Source organism: Haliaeetus leucocephalus, unplaced genomic scaffold (genome assembly GCF_000737465.1).
Source record: "Haliaeetus leucocephalus isolate CR32 unplaced genomic scaffold, Haliaeetus_leucocephalus-4.0 Scaffold206, whole genome shotgun sequence".
In the NCBI taxonomy this organism is placed as follows: domain Eukaryota; kingdom Metazoa; phylum Chordata; class Aves; order Accipitriformes; family Accipitridae; genus Haliaeetus; species Haliaeetus leucocephalus.
In genome coordinates, this window is record NW_010972642.1 from 3,542,220 (window position 1) to 3,561,291 (window position 19,072).

Below are 19,072 nucleotides of genomic sequence, written 5' to 3' on the forward strand. Positions count from 1 at the left end.
AAACTGGAAGCAGCGGCCACTTGCACAGCACATACAAGTGTTATACAGCTGTTTTCATTATGGATCTCTTGCTTGCTGACCTGATTTCAAGTGGTGTCAACTCAACACAACACTGTAAACTTCTTTGGATGATTAGAAAACATTCCTCTGAAGTATGCGAACAAACGTGACCTGCAAGCACTGCGTTGGAGATGATCTTACAAATGTTACATCTCTGCAGTGGGACTATATAACTATGCTATTTTTTCTTCTGTCTGCTGCCTGAATATTAACAGTTAGTTGCAATCATATTAAATATCTCCCTGACTTTTTTTTCAGCGAGAAGCATGATTCTTTCCTCTTGGAAAGAGCCAGACCAAGTTATCTGCTCTATCAACAATAAGTAAATGTAAAATCCGATTTGAATTCAGTGTTTATTTTGATGTAGTGAGGTACAGTATTCTGGGAGAAATAAACTCATTGCAAGTCTTCCATGGAACATGAACTTGAAATTATGGAAAGGCACTGGAGCCAAAGGTGCCATCCTCATCCCTTGAAACACTTGCCAAATATGCTAAATATCTGCCTGTATTTAGTAACTGCATACTCCTCTGAAATCTCAGTTTGTATGCCCTGGAAAGATTGTTGGATTTGTAGCACCGGCATCGTCAGAAGATTCCCTTTGCACAGAGCATACTCCATCCCCTCCCTGCTCCTAAGCATGCACTTAGATGGTTAAAGACATGTAGGCTCTGGAGCATGTGTCGCTCCTGACTTGAAGGCAGTCCAGCCAGCAGGCACTGTGGCAGTAGCGGACAGCAAGGCAGGCAAGTTTTGCACAAGTCTGGCCTGACAAGCATGAATCTGCTGGATTTTTGCTAATCTGGACCCATGTAGTGTAATTGTTCGATTTTTAAAGAGCTGGCATATTCTAAGAAAATAAATTCTCACCAGCTTCTGTTTTCTTACATCTTTCTTTACCTCGCCATCCCCCTCAAAGAAAAGGCGACAAAACTGTAGAAAGGGAGAGTGAAGAAAAAGGTAGTGATAACAAAAAGTAGTCTGGGAACAGGCTGAAGAGGAATAATGATACAGAAATCTGAGTTCCTGCTGCTCTCTGTGGAGGAATAATAAGAGCGTGCAGGGATAGAAAAAAGTAAATAAAGGCCAGGTTAAATTGGAGGTAAGTAAAAATAGCAGCAGGGTGGAGAAATTGAGAGGATGGGGCAGAAATTATAGCAAAAGAAAAAAGGTGGAGACTGGAAGGAAAAGGTGGAAGCCAATGTGATTTCCTTAGCTTGGCACTTGGGGTTACTAGTGGTCTGTACCTCTACTTCATCCGCTCCACACTTTCCATGCTCTGCAAAAAGTAAAGCTGGGCTTTACAGAAACTCTCATTTCATGGCAATTATCCCCAGAGTAAATCCATCTTGTGCTTTGAGACTATTAACAAATTTTATTTTTTAATTAAAGACTCTTCACAATCCAGGAGGAAAAAAAAAAAAGACTGAACAGATTTGCATAGGTCATCCGAAGTTTAACACTTACTATTTTTAAAGTACTTGTCTTAAAGTCTTACTGATCTCTCAAATATGTTTGTGGTGTTTTGTTTGGGAAAAGGGACTGAAGGGAATTGTGTATAGCAGATAGAGAGATACCGTGGCAGTAAAAACTAAATATAATCTTCACTAAAACTCTGCAAAGTGCTGAGGTGTCGGTTCCTGTTACATGTATGCAGACTGATTTCTTGGGCCAATTCCAGGCTTTTTTCGGTTACAACCTGAGGTTTTCCCTCCAAACTTGATGCCCACTGTTACAGATGGAGAAAGGCAAGCCTTTTGGTGATGTGGCTGTACCACTGTTAAACAGTGTGGCCCGTGTGGTCCCCTTGTGCCTCACTTGGCATGTAGGGTTCTCCTTCGCCATTCCTACTCGGCCGGAGGAACTGGGTGAGGAAATTAGGGTGTCCCTATGCTTTTCTTTTCCTGTCAGATCCCGGTGTGATAGCCAAAACCTGGTTTGCATTCCTCCACCTTCATCTCTTCTGCCACAAATACAGTTACTTGATGTACGTCTCACTAAGAGATTTCGTATCTTAAGATCTTCAAAAAGTCTGTCAAGGAGAAAACAATAGGGAGGAAAGCTGAGAAACTCAAATGTGGTTTTAGGTCAATGTGTAGTATGAATGTGACAAAACTTTGCTGATGTACAAACACTTATGTATCTAATTGTAAAATGTGAACATCTAATACCAAACCTATTTCATTATCATTCCCTCTCTGTCTTTCTTTTTGAGTTTAGCCTTTCTTCCTGTAACAGTATCAATTATTTTTCAATAGTGTCTTGCATCCCATTCTTTCTCATCTCTTTTTCAGTACTACCCTTTTCTCTGCTAAATCATCAAAGATATTTTTGTTCTTTTACCTATTGTGGCAGAGTCTGTAAACACAGTCTTACAAAGAGAATTTCTAAGTGTAAGCATTTGTGATGCATTTGCACTAAAAGCTTTGAATTGCTATCTTTGATAAAGCTATTTGGTCTGATTATATTGTTTTGGAATCATACATTCAAGTGCATCTCTGAAAAATGAATTTTTCAAAATGTAGTATATTGCATGTCTCAAAATGAGGAAGGATTATTTTTAAATACTGTGTCATCCATGTAAACAATTCTATTTCTATCCTGAAATTCGCACAACCAGCAATTAAGAGTGAAATTTAAAGTCCAGTGTTTAAAAACCAAAACCTCCTAATCTTAAAGATGTACCAAATGTAAACAAAGTTAATAATTATTATTATGATTTTCATTCTCTTAAATTGCTTCCATGCCTTGAAGACTGCACGGACAGATATTGCAGGTGGTTCTTGTATTGAACATGACAAGCATTCTGCGTGAGCCCTGAATAGCAGGTGTAACAGCCATTGATGGTTGTATATTTTTAAGCAGCAATTGAAAACAATATTTCCAAATACAGATTCAGATCTCATGGACTGGAATTTAGGTGGGAGTAACTATACTTTTGGAAATTCAGTGATGTCGTTAAACTGCCCTAAGTAGTCAGGAAAAAGTGTATTCAAGTCATCAAATAGCAGAGGCCCAGAAGCACAGCCAGCTATAAAGTTAAACGATGTATTGATCTCAGCATTTGAGGCATGGGCAGATGTTCCCTTCATAAACCTTTGCAGCTGAAGACATCTCTACCCTGGGACAGACATCACAGCACCCACCAATTCCATCAGTGGAAAGGATTATGTAAACCTTCTTTAATCTGTTTCAGTCAAAATCAGTCAGGTTAAACAGTAACTGAAGTTGAAAAAAGTTGATTGACTATGTTTAAGTTGAACTTAATTACCAGGGTTTTTTTCACCTGCTATGTTCAATGGCAAGACATCCAGAGAAATTAAATATAGATGCTGCCCACACTTACAAGTTAACAAAATATATTTTCTTACTCTCACACATCATCCGTGCAAGCCATTGAACACCCTCTGAGTCATAATGTCTACTGATTTTCAAAAGCACCTTCCTGACGGAGCTGAGCACCCTCTACTGAGAGTGTCAGTGGACCTTTAAAATCATGCTTTTGCAATCATGATTCCTTAGCCATATTCTGAAAAATCTTTTTTTTAATAGCAACATACTGATTTCATTCTCCACTAAGTTGCTATGTGTTGTCCCTCTCCTTTTTCTATTTATTGATGGTTTTAAAACAGGGAACTGAAGTGCTTTTAATAAAAAAGCATGCTTTGTTTGAAATGATAGCCAAATCACTTATAACATGTAACAGACACTAGTGTGTCTTGTCTCCAGTAATAAATCAGTAGCATACATGCTGCCTTCTGATATTTAAAGACAACTCAGGGTACTTCATTATAAGCTGTACAGTGGTTTAGTACTGTGTTTTACTCCAGCTAACTAAAGAAAGTCTGAGAGAGAATGAGCGAATCCACGGTTTCTTTCTCTTTTTGCCTGTGTACAGTGTACTTAACCTCTCCATCGCATCTCTTTGAAGGACTGTAGGAAGAAAGTACTAGATGGATTCAGTGACAACATTTTAGTACAGCGTTAGTGAAACTCATAAGCAATCAGCTGAGGAGTAGGGTTGTGTTAAAGTCTGGAGGTATCAGTGCCAGAAGGTTGGTATCTGAGTACATCCCACACCTTTCCTGAGGCCCCAAGCAGCCATAGCTTTTATGGACTGATGTGAAGGCTGGAGGTGCTGAGCACTTCTGATAAGGCAAACCATTCTTACATTGAGACTCATATCTGGGCCAAGGATTCTGCCCTTTGCTAAGGTTCCTGTGTGCTACTGGACTAACTTTTGGAGGCTGTAAAAATTCTAGAGGCAGATGTGGTGAGAGCTAAGCCTCTGTGCAGCCCCTTTCCCAAAGTCTGCTACAAGAGTACTGGGAAAAGAAACAACAAGGAAGAGAAGATGGAGAGTTTATCGCCTATGCCACTGACTGAAAATTATATGCTAACCCAAGCACCGGCTGATTTCCTTGGAAACTAAATAAAGCAGTTTATGTGACCTGCTGCTGCACACAAGCTGTGGTTTCAGAAGCCGTGTATGGAATTCCCCAGAATTATTCCTAAAATATTGACTGTTTGTCATCTGCATTTGAAAATCAGTGTTCAGAAGAGCTGATTGCAACAAAATGTGTACATGTATGTCTGCAGACCAATATGCTTCAGCCATATGATGAGGGTGGCCTTTAGTCACTTTCTTGTTCTCACTGTGCCATATAGGAAGAAGGCAAGCAGAAAGAAGGCTGATTATTAGGATGCGTATATGTCTACATCTAGGTGACACAGAGGCCCTAATGTGGTTAAAAAAAGAAGCAACATGTGGCTTCCCACTTTAGAAGATGCGTGTGGCTTCCACATTAAGTGTCAAACATAATAGAAAGCTTAAAAAAGTGCCTGCACTTGGGAGATAACATCAGGATACAAACGTGCCCAGACCTGTTCAGACTCATGGTTTCAGTTCAGATCCATGTCTAGAAGATATATCCTGAAACCCTTAGCAAAAAAACTCTGTGTTTGGATCATGCTTGGTATAAAATTTCAACCTGCCTGTCTTTGCTGCAGGAATAAGAGCTAATTTTGAAACAGTTCTACTGTACCTATCCCCAGATTAGGAGTTTAACTTCAGTTTCACTCATTTTAGGTAAACTGCTGGTGATAGAAGGCATTGTACCCAGTACGACAGACATCCCCTCATCAGTGCTGAGCAGAGTGGAAGGATGCCCTCCCTTGACCTGCTGGCAATGCTAACACCATTCATAAAGACTGAAAACTCCATTTTAATTTCCAAACTCTCCAAAAAACATTTTTATTGAGAAAATATTGGCCATTACAAGGAGAAACATTTTAAATTCTGCCAGTTTCTCCCTCAATCAAGCCACACAAGGTACTGTAGAGAGAGTCTGTAGTAACTCACACAGTTTTGACATTGTGGACATTCAAGTTTGCAACTGAATAAATAAAGTTATGTATTGCTTTTTCCTGTACCAGTTTAGAAGGTGGAAATGTATATGAACAGATGAAGGAAATAAAAAAGGTTTCAAGATGGCTGTCTGAAACTTTCTGTCATCAACTTCTATGCGGTCATCTGTTTATGAGGAAGGTATATGGACAGATGATCTAGGTTTCATATGATCATTGACCCATCCCATGAAAATTTGTGAGATTCCAAATATTATTTTGTGGACAAAACTGAAAAGTTTAAAGTATTTCTTTTCCCTTTGTAAAAGGATGCTCTGCTGGCTCTAGCATTCAGCTCTCATTTTCTACCATTCTCCTACATCCAATGTGCCAAACTGTGCTTTTCTCAGATAGTGCTTTCTCACTCTTGTCTGTTGAGGACTATCTATTTTGTAGGCATAATTAACTATTCATTGACACAGAGCCTTGAATTTGCCTCTCCCCAAATTCCAGGAGAGTAGTCCTAATCTCTAGATTTCAAAGTCAGCTTCCCCATAGCTCATAAAGCTTTACACAATGTATTACAGCTCCAGCAGGAGAGATTAAGAGACTATCTGGGCACTGCAGTGGTTGGAAAGCTCTTCAGTGAGGTGGGAGATCTACTGTCAATCCTCTGTTCTGATGACAATTTGCTTCTAAAAAAGATGCTGACATCTTTTCCTGGCTTCTCTGAAACCAGTTACGTTGGATCAGGGATGAATTTAGAACAGAAACTCCACCATCACATAGTACTTATATATGTATTTTAGAATACTAACCACAGCCTACTAAATGGACTTGAATATAAATGAACTGTCACTATGGGAGAATAGTTGAAATCATCTTGGATGTACAGATAATATTGTCTCAGCTGTGAACCCTGCTTTAGAATCTCATTTCAGTCCCTACCTAAAAATCTATATGTCAAAAGAAAATATCCTGAGTGCCATCTACAAACTATAACATGACACAAAAAAGCCATCTTTCTATATGATAGAGCTACTTCTAATTTTCCCATTAGACCAAACGACATCATAAAGAATATCTGCCAACAACGTGATATAAAACCGTACCATGCATCATGAAAAATAATTGCATTTCAATTACTCCTGAATTATAAAACTGTCAACTAGGTGCAATAAGACAAAAGCCTTAGAACATATGAAAAACTGCTTAGCATAGATAATTATATATGTTTGAACAAAATCCCCAAAATAAAACATGTGCTGTTTGAAGGAACAGTGTGGTCATGCCAAAATAATTCTCATTTATAGCAAAGGTTTGAGGATCAGCAATTTTAAAACCATCTCCCTGAAAAAAAAATTATAAAAGTAAATTAGCAAACCTTTCTCACTCATAGAGGGCATACCCAGCAACTGGTCAAGAAACTATTTTTTTTTCCTCTATCATCTTCTTGCTTAGATTCTGCTTTGGCAAAGTATTTACTGTTGCTGCTCAGAATCACAGAATGGTTGAGGTTGGAAGGCAGCTGCGGCAATTGTCTAGTCCACCCCACCTACTCAAAGTGGAGTCACCTAGGGCAGGTTGCTCAGCGCTGTGTCCAGTCAGGTTTTTAATATCTCCAAGGATGAAGACTCCACAACCTCTCTGCGCAACCTCTTCCAGTGTTTGGCAATCCCAGAATTTTTTACCTTGGTTTAAATTGAGTTCCCTGTGTTTCAGTTTGTGCCCATTGCCTCTCCTCCTGTTACTGGGCACCCCTGAAAAGAGCCTGGCTCTGTCCTCTTTGCACCTTCCCTTCAGGTATATATACATATTAATAAGATTCCCCTGAGCCTTCTCTTCTCCAGGCTGAACAGTAGCAGCTCTCTCAGCCCCTGCTTATATGTGAGATGCTTCAGTCCCCTCACATCTTCATGGCACTTCACTGGACTCACTCCAGTATGTCCATGTCTTGTACTTGCACTTGCACTTGCTTAGGTACTGTGGAAAAAAGCTATGGAAGTTTTGCTTCCTGTCAGTTCTGTGCTTTAGCCACATTCCCTGCTTGAATAGGAGAAAGAGAGAAAAAAATATACACTCGGGAAAAAGTAGGACTCAGGGAGAAATGGCTACAGCAGTCTTTCATAGCACAAGCAGAGGAAAGAAAGCCTTTTGCAGAAGAGGTCGTGTCTGCACTCTCCACCAGGACCTCTTGGGCATTCTTGAGAGAGGGATTTGATTATCTTTCTTGGTATGTTACCTTTTGGCAGAATGAAGAAGAAAATGGCTTTCCCACATCATTTTTAATTATGACTACATGAGGGAAAATAAACAAATATACTTCTTAAAATATAGGTTTCCCCTAAATTAAACGTGTCACCCTGGTCTTGCACTTTCACAGACAAAAGTTGCCGTGGAACAAGGCAAACATTACATCTATCCCACACCAAGGCAGTACTAGGCTAAGGTTCCCAGTTACATGTGGCTAAAGTGGGGAAGGTTTTGCAAGAATACTTATCAAAGGGAGAAAAAAATTATTCAAACTTGATGTGGTACCATAGTCCCAGAACTTCCCGGGGAATTTCTCATATAATCAGTAATTTTAATAACTGGTTATTTCATAGATGCTATTTTTCAGCCTTCAACGTGTACTTGTATAACATTTAATAGATCTTTATACAATGTAAAACAATTTTATTTGAGTAGATTTGCTAATTAACAGATTTCACAAATAAGCTTTCTCAGCCTCCCAACGACCACATTTCAGGTTCTCAATTGACCTTTTACATGATTCACAGAGCACTTGGGTTATGCATGTATTTTTTCTTCTGGTATGTTGTCAGACAAATATTAGTCAGCATCTTCCTAATGCTGGTGAAGTTCTTCAGAAGGATCAGATACAGGTTTCAAATGCTGTGAACTCCAAAAGAAGCACTGTCCTATTCTGTCCCAGTTCTGATTCAAGGCTATACCTGCACAGCAGCCTGAGTACTCCGAGACGGCAGTGACAGGCAGTGCAGAAATCACTGAAATGGTTGTCTGAGGTAACATTTTAAATAGAAGAAGTTTCATTATTCACCTGTGAAATAGGATATAGGAAATAAGACATTGTCCGAAGCAGCACCTAAACATGAAAAAAAAGGGACAAAAAGAACCAAAAAAGTTGACAGAAAAAGACAAAGAAAGCTCATACTAGAAGTTAAGTCTATTTTTTTTTTTAATATGAACCTTTGCTTTACCCCTTCTACAATTAAACTCTGTCCTTACAGCTATTTTGAAGCCCTGTGAAGCATATTCATAAGTGGCAGGTCATCTCCAACCTGTACAAGACCGCAGGTTCTAGTACTTATTTTTTATGCCTCAAAAGACTGGTAATTTGCATTTGTTGATTTTCCCACTACTATAGATGTAACTGCAGGGAAGGAAAAAAAGAGAGAAGGATATACCTAATAGCAGAGTGCTTGACCCTTTCTCTGAGGCCACACGTTGCGCTAGACGAAAGCGGGCATGAGCAATACCTGCAGAGAGTGATGCTTAGCTGCCCTTGCTGAAGGGCATCCTGCAGGGATCGAACTTGGGCTGGTAACTGCTATTATGTGTTAAATTGAGCATTTCTCATACTCATAAGAGAAGTAAATTAAAGTGGTGATTTTGAAAAGCATGAAGTCTAGTCTTAGCCTGTGTTTTTACCACAACTCTTTTTTCCATCACTAACCTTGTAACTCTTCTAATTAGTCACCTGGAGCTGTAGCAAGACACTTGGTGCCAGAAGCATTCCTCCAAACTTGCCTTTGCAGCATTTTCCTGCTTTCTCCCTTTCTGTCATCCAGCTTTGAGCTGTGTTTCTTTACTGTGGCCGCCTGCTCAAACCTACCACCTTGGACCTGTGTTTACACCATCAGGCAGCAAACCCCAGGCATGTTTGCCCCTGTTTGGCAATGCTCTCACCCAGAGCTTTTGCTTTGCTTTTCTTCTGACTTTGAAATTGCAGTTCTCAGGTCAGTGGTCATTGAGCCAACTTCTCAACCCATGCAAGTTAATGGGAATCCTGGTGTTAACTAGAAAGATTTGACCCATGTAATTTTTTATTTACAGTGTCAAAATCGTTGTGTTGCATTGTCAGTCTTGTCCGTGTCAATTATGTTTCCACCCCAGATATTTAGCAGGAACCACAGCTGCTGCTATGATGAAAGGTAACACCTCTCACATGTTCTTTAAAAGAGTAAGAGTAAAGCTGAATTAATTTTGCTAAAAAATTGGAGAGACTGACCCTTCTAGGACATAAACAGAGGTCTAGAGCCACTACTACCTTTTAGCCAGAGGAACTGTTGTGCTGGACACTGAAGTTCTGCCTCTTCAATATCAGTAAACTACCCCCGTAAGAAAAGCACTGAAAACTGTCACTTGTCAGAGAATATTAGGAGACAATTTCAGTTCCAGCTTGTCCAACTTAATTCACTTGCCTAATGCTAATTTATAGGTTCCAGTAGGAGTAGAAGTAACCTACCTTGGGTGATAGGCCACCAAATAGCAACTCTTTTATTAACAGCCAGACGTCTAGTGAGCTGACACTGTCATGTGAGAGCAAGTATTTTTATAAACCTCTCTCGAAGACCTGACTGTCACATTTTGAGAGCTATCCTTTAAAGAAGATTTGTTTAAAAAAATATACAAAGTCCTTACTGGCAGACAGAGGTACTGCCAGAAGGGCTGGATTTTGAAACAGCAGTATTTGGTGCAGTTAGTTTCTAGCTGCTTCAGTATATATAAAGCTGTACATATGTTAATAAAAATAATAGGGGTTTTCATCAGGCATTATGCAGTCCTACTACCTTATATAATAAGAATAAGCCAAGTGAATGCCAGGTGATTCAACTACAATTCAACTAAAACCATGTCAAGTAATTAGATAGATCATCTATAATTGCTGCAGAAGTGATTAAAAAAAATCAGTAAAGATCATATTGTTATATGAAGTTATATATTCTCTTTGCATTGAGCATGTTAACTCCTGCATTGTTTGTGATCTGTGACTATCATAACCACTACACCCATATTAGCCACATGCAAAGGCAATTCAAAAGTAACAATGAAAATCACCCACCTGCTTTCTATGGCATTTATAAGGCTCAGTCAATTATTCCTTTTCCCTAGCTTGTAACCCAAAATTAGGGTAAATGAAACCATGTGAGGACTAAGATACAGCCATCCCAGCTAGTAACCCTGCTGTCTCTACCAGTTGCCATGATATGATTCACTTTGAATTGCTAGTACCCATGAGAACAGGTAAAATTTGCACTCTTTAAAGAAAAATAATTTGTAGGAAAATAGACTATTTTACACTGAAATGTCTATAGGAGCAAGAGTGTATTTATCCCGATTTCTCATTGATTCTAAAATGCAGTTGTATTTCCTTAAAAAAAAAAAAAAAAAAAATTCTTCATGAAAAGTTAGATAAGAGTATCTTCATGCAACAGAAGATATATGCTTTGATGGAGAAGCTAAGCTGAGTTATAAGTGACTTCTAGTTTGGATTTCTCTGGTTGGTTTGTCCAAATGAAGATCATTTTAGCTATTATAGATCAGAAGACAGAAATAGTTCTTGGCATGCTACAAGTCACAGCTGTTTTCATCTCCAACTGGATGTCTCTGAAATCTATAAGTTCTTTGCTGTTTGAGTACTTGCTTTAGACTAGTACTTGATTAAAAAAAAAATATATTTCAGAATTATTTTGGGGAGCAATCTATTGCTACTTAGATTTAAGTTTCAGAGCTTTTAGGCTATTTCAATCACAGTTGCCTTTTTTTTTTTTTTTTTTGAGGTAATCTTGGAATCTATCTTTATCCATACTAGTTATATATTAATGTGCATCTGTTTTAGGATGTAGGAGTTCTTATATACTAAGTAGATCTGAAGAGGTAAAATTTGAGTAGTTATATGGACAGATTGAAACAAACAGCAGAGCCTATGTCTCAAAAAATGCCATTAGAAGCATTGAGCTCTATTTAGAGAAGCAGACCTGATATACCACTGCCTTGTAGTGTGTATGCATTTATGTTTGTGCAAAATAAATGCAGAATGCTTCTCATTCTTAGTTAGGAGTTTTTTGAACAGGTGTTAGTGGTCTTAATGAGATCCACAAAATGGAGAAACTGATCTGGGAAATCAGCAAACTTCTCTGTGGATAAGGTAGCAGGAGCATTATAAAGCACTATAAGTTTGGCTCTTCCTAATTTCCTTTCAAGCTTGTAATTGCTTTTGGTTGATATGAGAGAACACATCATCTCTGCCCTTGCCCCTTATGATGCATTGTAGCTATGGTGTAATATCTGGCTAAAGAAACAGTTCTGGTTTAGGTTGCTTGTAGATTGCTTTTTTTTTCTTTGCTAATACATTCAACTTGCTTTCTTTTGAAATTTGCTTTTCTAACTTAAATGTATTAGCATTACTTATTTTTATAATTAGCTTTATCTGAATTTCAACCAAAAATAACAAGAAATGTAATCATGATTAGATATTGTTAACCTTAAAAAGAAAACAAAACACTTCTCTTTATCTTTGCTTGCCATTTTTCACTTGTTGCCTAATTAGAGTATTAGATTATTTTAACCAAATTATTTTCTTGATCTGTTACTTAAATTGTGCTGAAAATGTTAGCTTTCATGTGTATTTACATCTTTAACATACAGGTAGAGTTGCACATACAGTATTGGATTCAGGTAATTTAATGGGTAATATAATTCTGGGGAAAAATCTTGTTCACCCCCAAATGTACTAATTGAATAAACTGATTGAGTTCCTGAGTGTTGCTAAATTCAGAAGCTGAAATATTGATATACCTCTTTGGTTTTGTTTTTTTTTTTTTTAATACTCTCTGATCCTGTATGTAATGTCACAAAAGTGACAGGTGCCCTAAGAAATTGTAGTAGCGCAGTGTGGAATTCAAAGCGAGAGTCTTACCAGTTTGCTAATTACAGTGAAGGAGACCAGAAGTATACCTGTAACTTAAGCTGCTCTACTCAGTCATACTCAAAAAAAGATAAGCATGCCTGGTGCAAACGGAAGAGATATGCAAGAGAAGCAACTTTTGAACCACATGGCTGACAAGGAGCAAAGACCGTTACCTGGGAGAAGCAACCATGATGAAAACCTGTCTCAATCTGCGAAGAAATTCCAAGAGGCTATTTGTGTGCTGCTGGTGGAGCTGTGTGAGAGATTCACGTTCTTTGGCATAGTCTGCAACATGATCCTCTTCTGCACTGTCAGACTTGGCTATCGCAACTACCAGGCAGCTATTGTCAATATGTGCTTCGTAGGCACCTCCGTGTTGACACCAGTACTGGTTGGCTGGGTTGCCGAATGCCTGGTGGGGAGGATCAAGCTTGTGTGCGTCTGCATGTTTCTACACTTCCTAGGTAGGTGACACCCTGGGGACTATTTCATCTTTTAGTAATTCTGTTGCAGAAATGCATTGTTGAGTACTGTGTTTGAAATCTAATAACTTTCTCCAACCTTGTGGCTACCTTCTCTAACAGCTAATTACTTAGTTTCTCCTCTGCAAAATGCACTGCAGTATTTTTGCCTATGTACTTTTGTGAGGCAGTGCTTTGAGCAAGACTAAGGAATGTTTGCATGTGTATCTTGTAGATAGTTGGTGCACAAACCTGACTCCTCTAAACTGGCTTAGCTATTCAGAACATGGATGCTCAACTCTTAAAATTGGTCCCTTTAACAAGCATCTAAGGTTATTAGTGTTTGGTGCAAATGTGAGGCTTTAGTTAGATAGTTTGAGAGAGAGAGTTCAGAAGGTGTTTCCCAGCTGTTGGTAGTAGGACTTTATTGTATGTAAAGGTATATGACTGTTGTATTTGGACAAGAGGGAAAGATGTATTTAAGCACATACCAGTATAAACTTTGCCTTAACTAGAGAGGCTGTATCCTAATACCTGTATTGAGAGCCTGCTTTCTGTTAGCACATTCTGAATCTTCCCCACGTGTTATTCTGGAGATCTTTTCCGTAAAAGCACTGTTCAAACTAAGTATGACTGTTCTGTAGCAATTAACGCATCTTGCAGCTGGTGGTATTCTGTCCACTTAAACAAAGCTGATATAGATACTTTTTACTTGGACCAGTAGTTGAGCATACACAAGTCTGACTTCTGCAGTAGCCAGCCACATTGTTATTTAAACATGCAACAAAGTAAGGAAAAAATCAGAGTCATTCCTGAAATTTTCTTGAGCTGATTGCAAAACCATTGTGCAAACAGCCTGGAAAAATGATTGCTATTATGTTCCACTGTTTCTCCCATGGGCTTCTGGTTTGAAATCTCCTTCTGCTGCTTGTCCTTTCAATGCATATGTTAAAGTAGAAGACTGGTGACAAACAGAACTTGATGTATTGGGGTATTGTTTTAACCAGAACTTTTTTTTTGTTTTGGAGATAGATCATTAAACATTCCTGACATATTAGGGCTTGATGCACAGTCATATTCTTAGTCATGGCTAGTGTTGGTGGTGTTGACACATCAATATATTTTGAGTTTAGTCTCCAGTTACAGCTTGAAGAATCTGTAGCTGATTAAATCTGAAAGACTTGCTTTGCAGACTAGAGGTCGTAAATGCAATTCGTGACAGTGCTTCTATAGGTAAAGTTTCTGAAAGTCATGTGTTTCCCATGAAGCTGCAGCAGGAAAAAAGAAAGTTTTCCATAAAAGGTTTGAGAATTTATTTGTTAAATTATGATTCCCATTACAATTCTGGGGTTTAAAGATGCAAAAATGGCTACACTCCACCATGGGGTGGTTTTTTTGGTTGATCAGTGGTTCATCAGGTGATGTTACATGTTTTAACTGGTGCCCTCTGGCAAGTGGAGAGCTACTGTCCTCTGTATGCAGGTAATGGGGAAGGCCAGTGAGAGGAGCTACATTCTGAGAGTGAGTCTTCAGCTAACTGAAGAACCTGAATCCTTACAAGCATTTCAGAGGAAGATTGCTTTCTTGGAGGCCCTTAGAGGTCCTGCCTTACTATACATAGCAACATCCAGACAGGTTCTGCCTCTCTACAGAATTAAGACTCTCCCTCTTTGCACTCCTCTGTTGTGTATCTTGATTTTTCATCTGTCTTTTCAACATAACTGCTTAAAAATATGTATGTCTTATCAGTCTGATTCTAATCAATTTCAAATGACTATTTTCTTTCCAATTCCAGGCACAGCGCTATTACCTGTTGTGGCATTCCCCTTTGAAGATATTTACATTGACAGACGACATATTCTTCATATGCTATCCAAAAGGGAGCAGAAAATAGTATTCTACTTTGCACTACTCACAGCTAGTCTGGGAATAGGAGGCATAAGAGCTATAGTTTGTCCATTAAGTGCATACAACCTTGAGGACTGTGGACCAAAGGAACTGTTTTCTTTTTTCAACTGGTTGGTAACTTAATGTCAGCTAAATATCTGTTAGGGATGATAGAGCATTACCTTGAAATTCACTGCTGACTTACAAGGCAGAGTCTACAGATGATGGATTTCATGTTTTGTTTTTAATTGCAAAACTTTTAGATTTTAGAATAGTTTCCAAGAATTTTTGTAAGAACTTTTCCTAAATGCTTCCTTTTGCTAGAACCAGTAGGTGATCATCTGTTTTGGCCTCCTACAGAAATCTTCTGTCAGAATTAGGATGAACTGATTTGCCCAAATGCTCAACGACTTGACAACTTAGTTGCTGTTAGAACAACATATTCCATTTGGTTTTCTACCTTTAACATGGCTATGCCTTCAGGATATTTTGCCCTTACTCCCTAATTAACAGTGGCAAAATTCAATGATATATTAGAATTTACATCAGAGTAAATTTTTAGCTATGACACACAGCAGTCGAGTCTGCTGGTTTGTTGGAACTAGGGGTTGCTAGTAGTCTCTAACTGCTAACCTCAATGGTAGGGATCTGCTGTATTTTTTCAGCTCTGTTGCTGTGATGTTTTGGCATCAGATAAACCACTTCACATTTGTGTTCTGGTTTGAATATTTTCAATTTTTTAAGAAAACTTTGAGGAAAAATTGCTCCTAAAATGGTTCTTAAAATTCAGTTTTGTTTCATATTAACTATTTCTCTCTCTCAGTGCGTCAGGTCATTTCTGGTGATGTGTTTGCCTTTATTTCCCACTTCTGTAGCACTATACTGAGTGCTGTATGCATTCATCTACGCTTTCTGGTTAAACTGTGGAGTGAGGATCAAAGAAGTCACAGTGGGAACCTCCAGATTCCTGCTTCAAGGCAGGGTGAAATAAGCCCTAAACCGGCCCCTTTTCTCTCCTTTCCCTATACGTGCACAGTTATTAAAATAAAAACTGAGCACATTTGCATATTAACAATGCAATGCTGAAGAATCAACGAAGATCTTAGTGAATCGGATCTCTCCTCCTTTGGGGATGGCTTTCCTGGCTATTCTTTTTTCCTCCAATTATGCTAATATCAAAGAGTTTTGAATTAAATCCAAACTTCAGTGAATAAGGCAGCTTTACCAAAGGTGGATGAGACTGTTTAGGTCCTTAGAGCAGATTCTGCCTCCTTGACCTGCCCACGGGAGAGGGAGGGAATATCCTTCCTTTTTACTCTATTCTGAGTTTTAATCCTTAATTAGCAACATCGTTTTGATTAAATAAGACTCTGGGGGATTAAGACTGGAGAGCAATCAGTTGTTCTGAAAGATGGCTCTGGAGAATTTATTGTACTATGGTCTTAGCCATTCAGAATTGTGTTTAATCAAAGTGACACTTCTCAGTGTTGATTACAAAAGAGATATAATACGAATAAAAAGTTCCTTGGGGGAATCCAAATGGGTCAGTTCTTGGAACTTTGGAAATACTAAGAAAGGCACATGTGCAATTAAAAAAAATTAATAATTTTTGCAGTGGCATCCAAGGAAGGACTGTTTGAGTGCAATCTCAAGATTTGAAAAATGGGGGGTTCATTCTTAGCAATCTTAATCTTGTTAAAACCTCTTGAATATAATCACTTTTTCTTGGTAGGCTGTTTTCTCTTGGTAGGTGCTTGTTTTAAAATTCAGTCCCATGACAATGTAAAATGACATGGTTGTATACTCTTGGTGAGCTTGAGTCTGTGTTCTTAGCCAAGTTCTATTTAAACAATCAGAATTATTGGGTTAAAGATTGGGTTAAAAGACCCTGTAATTACCTGTTGTGTAATTCAATCCTTGAAGAAGATTGCTTTGCACATCTAGGACCTGGTTCTAACCCCTAGCATGAGCTATGACTGACCTTTTAAATAAACAGAATATACCAATGCTAAGTGGAGAAAGGACTTGGATTCTGGTGGACTGTTTCCCAAAGGACTTCTGCTTTTCTAAGGTCAAGGTTATGGACTGGTACTATTTTTGTAGCAGGAGAAGTAAATTCTGTCTATGGGAGCAGAGAATAACAGCAAAGGGTACAATCCAGACTAGGGATGAGAGTTAGAAGTGTTGTGTCTTGTCTTACTGATGCGCTGTAAAAAAATGCAGAGAACATGGGACCAGTAGTATTTCTCTACCCTGCACTGCCCTTCCCTTCCTTTTTTCTTTTCATATACTGCAGATCAGTTTCTTCTGTTATCCTGGACACACTTTACATTCACTTTAAAAAATTCTTTTCTACCCCTTTGGGTTTCCCACACACACACACCTTGTCTTTGCAGAGAACTCCACAGTGATTCTGAAAAAATTTACCTCCTCCTACAAAGCTGTAGTACAGTGGATACTGGTCCATACATGGAATATCTGGGTCTGAGTTTGGATAAATCAGAACTTAAACTGTGAAAGCTGGATGTGCTTAAAAAATAAAAGCAAATGATATTTCAAGTGACAGGACATCTACTGAGTTTTCAAAATTAATCCAAAAAGTGACAAAAGGTCAATTTTAGAATATTTTCATATATTTAACTTGATCTCAGATTGTTTCATTCAGCAGGTTCATCTCAATTGTTACATTAAGTAAAAACTTTCTGAATACTGTATAAATATAAACAATACTTTTAAATAAGAAGTCACCTGCATGTTACTTCTTTAAAGTTATCACAATTAATATATTTCTGTAAAATCTTATAATGAGATTATTAGGTTTTTATGGGCATGTCACAATAGCATTTAGGTTTGTATTTGACTGCTTTCTTGAAATGAACGTCCCAAGTTGGCATTTGGCTCTCACTGTGAGAAGACCTCAGAGAGCTGCAGCTCCAGGAAGGAGCTGTTCCCTGCAAAGTTGGACGTGATATTCTGTTTGGAGTATTTAACTAATTCAGCTATGCCCTGCTGGGATCTCTGAGACACTTTACATAATGCAAGTCCAAATATTGCAATATTGGATAGCTGTGGTATATGAGAGCTAGCAAGATGTGTTTCTGTTTGTGTAGGTTCTGATCTACTGCTGTCAGTATGGTATGAGCAAATCCCAAAATTCTGATGTGTTCATTGAGGCTAGTTTATCTTTCTTGTTTGGCTCATAGGGGTTGCTAAAACATGTTGAGTGGTTTTTTTCCCCTCATTTCTGGGAGAGGACAGGAGCTTTACATTTCAGTCTTACAGAACTTTGCTATGCACTGGTGAAAAACAAAGGCTTTCTCCTGTACTCAAGGGTTTTCTTTGGAGTTTCTTACTTCCAGTGAAACAATCGTAGAGTCATGAAGAGTGTCAGGACTTCAGGTAGCTCAGGCACACTTCTTTAGAAAGTTTGGAAAACAGCCACTGAAACTTCTATCTTAAAAATTGTCAGTTAGGAATTGTTTCAAAACTTTCTACACAAGTTCTAGTTGATCCTGTTGTGTAACTGTATTTTTTAAAAAGCTTTAGTTGAACAGGGATCAACATGTGTATGTACAAAATCCCTCCAACTACACCACCATCACAGAGTAACATAATTCCAAAATGCCTAGAGACCTCTTGCAGCAGAGGGGAAAAGTCCATAGTTCTGATGAGTATCATGTCCTGAAAATGTAAATTACTTAAAGGAAACAGTAATTGGTTTGGAACCTCAGATGTGACTTGGTGTGACTTCAGAGAAATGCGTGAAGCAGGAGACCTTGCTGCTGTGCATGTCCTTGCTGGTTCTGGAAGACCTGCTGCTGCATGGCTCTCAGCAGCACTGACTTTGCCCTGGTTGAGTACGTCATTTTTCTTCTGCTACTTGCCCTGGGTCCTGTGAGGCAAGCTGCATAAACGTGTTCCCATGCCTACTGCTGCACAGCCCTGTGGTCATCTCCCATCCCCTAGCAGAATGAGTGAGTGTTGTCTTTGTAACTGAACAGACCTGAGTAGCATTACCAAGGTCCGTACTTCTGACACGATAAAAGTTTTGCTTGCTTGGCAGTAGCTAGATGTGATGTAATGGGCAACGTCAGAACAAGTGGAAGGAGTACAGCAGGTACTTCAATACTCTAACTTGCCATATGACTATGTTTTTTCTTAGCAATTATGACAGGCCACCTAGAAATCATTTTAAATTAATGAAATGGGCTTGAGGAAGTCTCCTAGGTGTCAAGAGAGACTTGCAATCCCCCTTTTAGGATTTTCAGATCAAAACATTTTTCTGTGATTGCTGATACAAAGAACTGCAGTGGTAGGCTGATACTTTGCTCCTGCCCTACCCACTCATTTGCAGTTAAGGAGGGATCAAGCTGGAAAGCTTGGG

The 19,072-nt window shown here is 38.7% G+C and overlaps 2 protein-coding genes across 2 annotated transcripts in view; one reads left to right on the plus strand and one right to left on the minus strand.

The window, feature by feature from the left end:
• The window catches only part of MGST1 (microsomal glutathione S-transferase 1), a 40,791-nt gene extending 28,214 nt beyond the window's left edge, over nucleotides 1–12,577 (minus strand). The window contains exon 1 of the mRNA XM_010566118.1: nucleotides 12,514–12,577. Coding sequence (XP_010564420.1) covers nucleotides 12,514–12,530 — 17 coding nt within the window. The 5' untranslated portion in view covers nucleotides 12,531–12,577. The remainder of the gene's footprint in view (nucleotides 1–12,513) is intronic.
• Nucleotides 12,531–19,072, plus strand: part of SLC15A5 (solute carrier family 15, member 5) — a gene marked incomplete at its 5' end in the record, with an annotated part of 34,991 nt that continues 28,449 nt past the window's right edge. The window contains 2 exons of the mRNA XM_010566335.1: nucleotides 12,531–12,804; nucleotides 14,597–14,819. Of these exons, the coding sequence (XP_010564637.1) occupies nucleotides 12,531–12,804; nucleotides 14,597–14,819 (497 nt within the window). The remainder of the gene's footprint in view (nucleotides 12,805–14,596; nucleotides 14,820–19,072) is intronic.